This window comes from Egretta garzetta, unplaced genomic scaffold, assembly GCF_000687185.1.
Source record: "Egretta garzetta isolate BGI_Z169 unplaced genomic scaffold, ASM68718v1 scaffold635, whole genome shotgun sequence".
In the NCBI taxonomy this organism is placed as follows: domain Eukaryota; kingdom Metazoa; phylum Chordata; class Aves; order Pelecaniformes; family Ardeidae; genus Egretta; species Egretta garzetta.
Window position 1 is genome coordinate 207,059 of NW_009259710.1, and position 8,881 is coordinate 215,939.

Genomic DNA, 8,881 nt, shown 5'->3' on the forward strand with positions numbered 1-8,881 from the left:
CTCTGCTCCAGGCTGAACCCCCCCAGCTCCCCCAGCCGCTCCCCAGCAGCCTGGGGCTCCAGACCCCTCCCCAGCCCTGCTGCCCTTCTCTGGACACGCTCCAGCACCTCAGTGTCTTCGTGTGATCTCATCATCCTACCACTTAGAAATAGTACTAGAAAACCAGATCTCTCTTTATTTTGCCTGTAGGTGGTATCCTGAGATGTTTAAAAAGCCAATGAAAATATAAAGGCTTTTCACATCTTTGAAATCCAGATATTAAAATGTAACACACTTTTTGTTTTTGATGTAGTTAACCAGAATTGGTAACAGTTAATCCTTTTTGGTAACTGTTTAGATTTTTCCATGAAGAAGGTGCTCAGTATAGTAGACAGTGGGCTAGAAGTTGTCACTCTACCATCTGTGAGTTAAGCTAGGAAGGGCCGAGCGGGCTGGGGCTGCTCAGCCTGGAGAAAGGGAGGCTCGGGGGGATCTCACCAATGTGTATAACTAGCCAAAGGGAGGGTGCAAAGAGGACGGAGCCAGGCTCTTTCAGAGGTGCCCAGTGACAGGACAAGGGGCAATGGGCACAGACTGAAACACAGGAGGTTCTCCCTGAACATCAGGAAACACTTTGTCACCGCGACGGTGACACGAGAACTGGCACAGATGGCCCGGGGAGGTTGTGGAGATTTTCAACAGCTGCCTGGACATGGTCCTGGGCAACCAGCTCTAGGTGATCCTTCTTGAGCAGGGGGGTGTGGACAAGGCGATCTCCAAAGTTCCTCTCCAACCTCAGCCATTCTAAACTTTTGCAGATAGTGACAACTTCAAAGGTTCCACTTCTGAGAGCAACCCATACTTGTTACAGAAAGGCAATTAATGCAGACTTTTTTTTTTTTTTTTTTTTTTTTTAAGGAGCATTGGACTTGTATGCATTCCCATCACCCTATGGTTATAAAGTCATGTTTTCTTTCTTCATTGTGCAGGGAGTCAGAATTGCTTAATTGGTGAATACATCCAATCCAGAGCTTGTTCATCATCACCATATTCCTTCTTGATGTATATAGTGATAAAATTTTTATAATTCCAGCGTGTAGAATACTTCTTTTCTTCTCTGAGATAACCTCTTTACTCTGATCTCTACTGCAAAGTTTGTTCGGTATTAACTCTAGCCTTTGTGGAATCGAGAGTATAGTGCATACTCTCAATTTCTGTACACTTTTGTTTGTAAAGTATAATGGGGGATAACAGAGACTTCAGGTCCCTTCTGTGAGCTCTGCATGTTAAAAATAGAAGTTCAGCACTGTATGAACAAGGCCCCCGAATTATTTTGCTGGATAAGGTAGTCTGATGGTGAACCTCTCAACAGTTTAAGGAGCTGGCAAGATTTGCCGGAGGTTTGTAAGACCTCATCTGGTCTTCCGGTACTGGAGCTCTATTCTTAAGGAAATTTTTTACGTCTTTCTCTTCTGTGAGTGCTGCTTTTCTATTCAATGTTTGAGATTATCTTTTCTCAGGGGCTTGGTTTTGGTTTTAGTTATTTGTCAGTAAAGCATATACATCACAGTGTGTTCTCTAGAAGTAAAATCTTAAGAGAAGTCCATGTTCTAGAGTCTTAGACCAGCTCACAAGAAAATGATGTCTTCCAATCAGACGGGCTTTACCCTCACTGTTGGGAAAAGATTGGCTTTTCCAGAGAAGAGCACTGAGCTCCATTTCAGGCTTCTGAGTCGGGGCTCCCAGCCTGCAAGGCTTTTGCATGGGCTGGGTTTTGCTGTTGAAACTTCACAGCAAGTCCAGCTGAATGCTATTGCAACGCTTCTTTTCGTAATGATCCCTTCCTAGTCACTGTGGCTCCAGCAGCCTTTTTGAGATAATAAAACATCAAATAATGTGCTAAGGAATTTTTAATACGAGTTTGGGTTATTACTATTTAACAGGCAAAGCCATGCAGCATAGGAAACATGAACTAATCCAGGAGTTTGCAATGATTGCATTTCTAAATAAGACTTCATTCAGATTTTAGGAACTAATTCCTGAAAAAGAACAAATTAGAATATGGTTGCGCAGCATCCATCTGTGGAGTGCGTGGTTTGATCGTTTTGTTCTCGCTGTGATGAAACGTGCCGAGATGTGTTGTGCCGCTGTGGCTGCTGCTTCAGTTACTTCTTTTGTTACTTCACTCTTCCGCATGTAGAAAACTCAGGTCCACTAAACGATGTATTAAGGCATCCAAATTCACCATCAATTACCTGAATGCTTTTAAAATCTGGAGAAACAGAGATGTTCTGAACGGTGATGATATTATCCAGGTGGCATGCGGGTGACTGACTGGCTGACAGAGTATGTGCCACGGCGTTCACGGAGCTCAGGTTCTCTGTGCTGCCCGTGGTACTGTAATGGACTGGAAGGCTCATACAGCCAAGGCAGAAAGCGGTGGTTTGGCAGAGCCCTGGATTTCTTACTTGGGGAGATCACATCAAAATATGTTCTTCACGTCACAGCTCCATTTCCATTAATTCCTACATAGCTCCACCATTGCCAGCCAGAATTTTAGTGCTGCTCGCTTGCTTACATTGTCATTAATTGGGTCCCCTTAAAGCTGTTAAAAAAATAATGCTATGACAACTTAAACCTGAGCACCTATGCGTAAGTAAGTGTAGTTCCTTCAGGCATACACCAGACATCTAATGCTAGTAAAAATTCTAGACCTACATCGTTACATGGGAACAATCGACTACAATGGGTGTAAGACTCGATAGCTGAAAATGTATGTGTGTAAACTTGGTCATTCTTTTAAATGTAAAAGTAAATTTATTTTCTCAGTATTGGGGTTTTTTAAAAGAAATGGCATTCTTCCCCTTGTAGGAGAAAATTAAGCGAATCCAGCAAATCAGAATGGAGAAAGAACTTCGAGCTCAGCAAATTTTAGAGGTAAAAATAATGGCTCAAATAGAATTTTCGTGTTGCCGTTTTAAAGAATGTTGTATTTTAATCGTTACATGTACAGTTAGGAATGTAACCAAATATAACAGCTCTTAACAGCCTGGACTTCCGAAGGCCTGTTCATAAAAGTGTCTTAAAACATTTTTCTTAAAAAAAATCTATATTAACTGGGACCCAAATCTTGCAAATGTTCCCTTGAGTTCCCGAGTTCCTTCACCAATGGTCTTGTATTTGCCAAGGTTAACAGTGACACTGTTGCTTTGTTAGAAAACAGGTTTGCAGTAATAGGACGTTAAAGCAGCGCCATGAATGCACTGTGTGAGGTGCAGTGGGTTTAAAATACGAAGTTTATGCCAGAATATACTGGCGTGCAGTACTAGCTTGCTAGTACACTAGCACAGGCAGATTGCTAGGTTTCAAGTCTCCATTCATGGAAAAACGAATGGTGATCTCTTTAATACTTATGTTTTGTTCCTTCTGTGTGTATTTACTTTCTTAGTTGTAGTAGCCAGCTGAAGGAATTTGGAGCAGGACTTGAAATTCTGGCTTAATTTTTAAAAAGTAAATGAATTGTGAGTTGATTGATTATGAAAGCTGCATTGGGGAAGAAATATTTTGTGATGTACATGATATGTGAAGATGTTTTGAACTTTTAAAGGCATGTAACTGTATTTCTAGTGAGATTATTTTAATGTTGTGATGGTGCTGTTGTGTGACCTGTTTTGCATGCACAGGCAAAAAAGAAGAAGAAGGAAGAAGCAGCAAATGCCAAATTATTGGAGGCCGAAAAACGAATCAAGGTTAGTTTAGAGGAGCTCCAAAAGCAAGAACTGTGTTACTGTGCATAATATACGTTGATGTACAAAAGCAGTAAATTTGGAAGAATATTCATTGATCATGAAAGTATGAATAATGTGTACATGTTTGTATAAATACTTGAGGCGTACACAGAGGGAATTTTGTGTGTGTGTGACCTACGCAAGCACAGACGCATACGTTCATGCATACACACGTGAACATGTAGAGGGGCAATATTCTTCCATGTGCCATTACTGTGAGTTTTGCTTACATGATGCTTGGTTTGCATTAATTAAAGGCTCCTGCAGTAGTGTTATTCACAATATTCTTTTAAGCACACTGTATCAAAAAGCTTTGTTGCTTCCCAACAAGCGTAGTCTTTTCTAGGCTGCCCGTGTATGAGACTACAGAACTCTTTTACGAATGTTGGAAAACACAGTTTACATATCCAGTTCTATTACTGCTTTGGCATTCTTTGTGCATTTTAACATGGAATTCCTAACTCAACACACTTACTGCCACACACACCACGTATACTTCTCTGCGGTCAGTTTATGGAGTGCGGGGGAGTAAGAATTTAATTCAGATGTGCTGTTCCAGTGTGGCAAAAATGTGCAACTTGGCAAGTAAATTTTGACAGATATCTTAAATACATTTTTTTTTCTTTTGTTTAAGGAAAAAGAGATGCGAAGGCAGCAAGCTGTTCTTCTGAAACACCAGGTTGGTGTACATTCGGTTGACCAAACTGACAGAATGCCAGTTGTGAACTGCTGCTTAAGCTATGTGGGTGGGTGGGGACTCTTCAAAATATGCTTTTTTTAAATTTCTGGGTTTGATTCCTGCACAAATTTTCTTTCACCTTATGATTTGTTGCTTTGCTTTGGTATTGGGGTCTTTTGGGGGATTTTAAAGTGGTTTTATGACTTTGTGATTTCTGTTTCATAATGTTGTGCCAACTCTTTCTACCAGGAGTTGGAGAGGCATAGACTAGATATGGTATGGGTATGTTTATTTTTGTACATCTAACACCGCATTGTGATTTGGTTGTGATATGGTTGTCATAGCAATGCATAAAATGTAGCACTGGCTGCTGTCATATTACATACTGCTGCATGGCTTTACAGCACAGTGCATTGCATACATCTGCTTGTCTTGTCTGTTAAGGGGAAAAAAAAAGACATGTCTTGAACATGTGTATAAATTGAACGTGGCAATAAATAAATGAGGTTTTTAACCAGAAATCCATGCTACTGATGTCCCAATAGAAATTGCACTGCTTTATAAAATCAGTGATTAATTAATGCAAAATTAACAGGTAGTCAACTTGGATAACTTTTGCAAGCCTTGTCCCGTTCACTGGAAATGAATCCAGACATTTTAACTGCATACATACATACATACAACTTGAATTGACCTATCTTAGACAAATCAGGATGATGTCCTCCCTAAGTTTGTAAGGTACTGAGGGAATTAGCTTTCAGTCAGTGGTAAATATATAATGCTACAAATATAAAATGAAGCATTAGAATGTAATCCTAGTCTCGCTGAATTAGATGATAAAATTCCCATAGCCTTTCCTGGGCCAAGATTTATGCTACAGCTTTTAAGGCAAAACCCCCATGTTTAATGCTCTAGAATACAGCTCCTTAATGCATTTGAAGTTACTGACATAATTTATTGAGGGACGAGCATCAGTAAATGCAAGTGTCGTTGCGTATGGAAATGCGCCACCACTAGCATGATTAAAGCTGATCTAGAGCTGAGAAAATTAATGATGTTAATTTGTTGCTTGGTTACAAAAATGTTAATATTTACAATGTTTGAAAATGACCAACTTAATGCTTCTGCTGAATTGGCTATTGAAGAAGTAAATTGCAAGTTCTGTAATAGCAGATGTAAGGTAACTGACCTGTTCCAGCCAACCATTATGCTTTTTGTTCTGCCAGCTTATGAAGGAGCATCACAACTGACCATAAGTAAATCTGTATGCTTCTTTTTTACACTGTCTCCATGTTCATTGCTTTACCTTTTTGCTTTTGATTGTTCTTGTATTTGCTTTCTAAACCTGAACTAAAACATGCACAGACTTGGCCATTCTTGTCCTATATTTAGTATTTACTGTGACTTGTCTATTAATGCTAAATTTGTTACTCAGCTTGTTTACTGATTTCAAAATGCGGATTAGTTTTGTTCTAATTTAACCTGCCTCAATAGGAACGAGAACGGAGAAGACAACATATGATGCTTATGAAAGCCATGGAAGCACGTAAAAAAGCAGAAGTGAGTATTGACCTCTGAAAGTTTGACCTTTCCATGGTTTCATTCTGCAGTGATCTGTAGAAGAGCAGTGGCTTTGGTGTGTGCCTGTATGTGCTATTTCCTGTGTACAGAGGGCAGTGGCAGGACAAGAAGCCATAGGCGCAAATTGAAATACAGGAAATTCTGTTTAAACTTAACAGAAACTTTTTTTACTTTGAGGGTGATGGTTGAACACCGGTGCAGATTGCCTGGGTAGGTCATGGAATTGCAACCTGCTGTAGCTGATACCGATGGGGGTGACAGTGGAGACAGGACATGCACAGGGGTGGGCACTGGATGATCTCAAGAGGTCCCTTCAACCCTCAGTGACTCTGAGCAAGGCGCCAATAATTGCATAGCCCTATCAGAGTCCTTAGCAGTTCCTGGGAAGGAAGTTTTATTTTCTCTTCTTCACATTATTCAGGTCTATAAGAGTGAGGATGCCGTCATACTGAGCTTGTCAGGCTGGCCAAGCGGGTTGTCCTCAGCACTTGTCCAGGGGTGAAAATACACCTTATTCCAGTCCAGGCTTCTTAGAGCTTGTGGGTTTTGTAGATGATTCTAGACTTGGACCACGATGAAAACAGGCAAATAGGATTACTATGCCTTAATAATTTTGGTTTTTTCTCCTTCAGTAGAAAGTACCACTGTGCTACAGAAAATAGACGCTTCATTTCTTAGTTTATTTTACTAAAAATACGTCAGAAATTCTGAACCAAGAAATAGAGAAGCCTAAAGTTTAAAGTGCATATGTGTCATTTTGTGTACAATCATTTTACTTTGCCCATCCCTGAATCTTGTTATTTAACTTGTTTTCTTGTTTGAACACAGTGACATTAAGCTGCCAACAGAAAAATGGTTGATTTCTCTTTCCAAAATTTCAGGCTTGTTTTGATGCTGATCATCTAAACTTCTAGATTTTTTGTTCCGTTTTGATTCTGAAAATAAGACTTACTTTCAGAATATTGCCTTTTCCTTATGATGAGTGCTTCTTATTCTGGTGACTGTTTTCATTTATATAAACCCAGTATACTGCAAAAGGACCTAGTAACATTGGCTTATTATGAGGATTAATGCTAAAGATTAAATATACATTCTGTGCTATTAAATTGGGTGTATGCTGGGCAACTGAATATAACTGTTCCTTTTAAAGTACTGCAAAGTGGAATTGTTTTTCTAGATAAAAGGCAATGAACCATTTTAAAAAAACAAGTCGGGGAGTATTTTTCATGGTAAAATAAAGTTACTGATTTTGTATGCTGGTGAAGGGAGAAAAACGTGAATGAGCAGCGTGCCCCTTAGGCAGCCATCGCCGAGACGAGGGCCTGTGTTAGTGCAGAGGATGCTTAGAGCCGCAAAGCAGCTCTTAGGCAGGTGGGTGGCTCTGTGCGTGACTGCTCTTCTTCTGCCAGTGTCAGATTGCTGGTCCAGCCGGGTTCTTTGTATCCAACTCTGAACTTGTATCTTGCCTGAAATCCACTAAAGACTGTAGTAGTAGAGGTCATTATCAACTGCTGGTTGCGGTCACAGCGTTCAGCCACAGTTACCACCAGCGGTCTAGCAATATTCAGTATATAATCAAAAGGAAGAATAAAATGTCATGGGGCCTGACAGAGCTACACAGCAAACTCAGTAGTTAATGCCCTTCTACAAATACAGCCGAGTCCTGACGTGCAGTGACAGCCCATACCCTCATGATGCCAAATTCGGTAGTCGTAGATTGAAGAGCCCAGAGCGACCACTTAAACTTAGAGAATAATAGGGAGTGATTCTGAATAACATGAATCAGCTTAGCTTGGTTCTTCAGCCCTGCTGTGCCCACAGGTGAAAGGCACGTATAGTGTCCTTACCTTTATATTGTACCCGGGTTCTTAGGTTGTGACAGGCAAACACACACACGCGCACACACACACACACGTTTGTGTATGTGCATGTAGTTCTGCTCTCTCTAAAGAGGTAGCATCGATATACGGCAGATTCCATATTGTTTCCAATTGTTTCTTACTCAATATTCTGCATCTGATACCGGTTGCCCAGAGATAGGTAGTGAACTGTGTAGGCAGGCCAGCATAGCAACACTGGGCACGTGGCAGCAGAACCCCTGGAGTCAGGGATGGGGAAGGCACTTGGACCTCCAGATTCAGTCAGTGTTTGCAGGTTAGAGATGTAGTTGGTATAAAATTCTGTGTCATGTCAATGTAGAGGGTGTTGGAAGAGAATAAGACACTTGGCTTCTCACTTGATTATCCCTGTGTTTTTGTTGTACAGCTTAAGATCTCAATGACTGTTCAATTTTCAGACTGCATGCTGAGGGCACGGTAGTTCAAGGCCAGAAGCTATGTGTGTTGAAAAGACGGGCTGTGTTTTATAAGCTATTCATATCCAGCTTATGTATCATGGGAATTTTTAAGTCATGTGTTGTCCAGAGAGGTCTTCCCAACTGCTGCTTTCTTGAGTTGTCTCTGCTTTAGCAGATGTGTACTGACGACACAGTGCGTACACGGGGCCTTTACAGGCAGATGCCTGGCGTGTATGTCAGCTCTTCACCGTATTTTCACCTGGTCCTCTTTCTGAAATGGTACCGCAAAGACTCTTTCATTGTAAACATGCTCGATACCCATTTCCATGTGGACAGGAGAGAAAAAAAGTGAATCTTGGATTTGCTCACAAATTCAATGACTTTGTTACATATCTGTAGTTTCCTCCTTCCCTTTACTTAAATGCAGGTTCCTTAATTGCTGTGGTAATTATTAAGTTTACATAAGTAGTACTTTTCAGATTCTTAGATTGTTCCATTGTAAGTATAATATGTGGGGTTTATTTTCTGCTGTGTTAATTCTTTTTAAGGAAAAAGAGC

The 8,881-nt window shown here is 40.6% G+C and overlaps 1 protein-coding gene across 4 annotated transcripts in view; it reads left to right on the plus strand.

Moving 5' to 3' along the window:
* BAZ2B (bromodomain adjacent to zinc finger domain 2B) overlaps positions 1 to 8,881 on the plus strand; it is a 125,090-nt gene that overhangs the window by 89,258 nt on the left and 26,951 nt on the right. For 2 of the 4 annotated variants that reach the window (XM_035894450.1, XM_035894453.1), the window contains 6 exons: positions 2,851 to 2,916; positions 3,663 to 3,728; positions 4,402 to 4,446; positions 4,696 to 4,722; positions 5,941 to 6,010; positions 8,872 to 8,881. The exon at positions 8,872 to 8,881 is cut by the window's right edge and continues 157 nt beyond it. In XM_035894450.1, coding sequence (XP_035750343.1) covers positions 2,851 to 2,916; positions 3,663 to 3,728; positions 4,402 to 4,446; positions 4,696 to 4,722; positions 5,941 to 6,010; positions 8,872 to 8,881 — 284 coding nt within the window. The remainder of the gene's footprint in view (positions 1 to 2,850; positions 2,917 to 3,662; positions 3,729 to 4,401; positions 4,447 to 4,695; positions 4,723 to 5,940; positions 6,011 to 8,871) is intronic. The other 2 variants (XM_035894451.1, XM_035894454.1) reach the window with 1 other exon arrangement.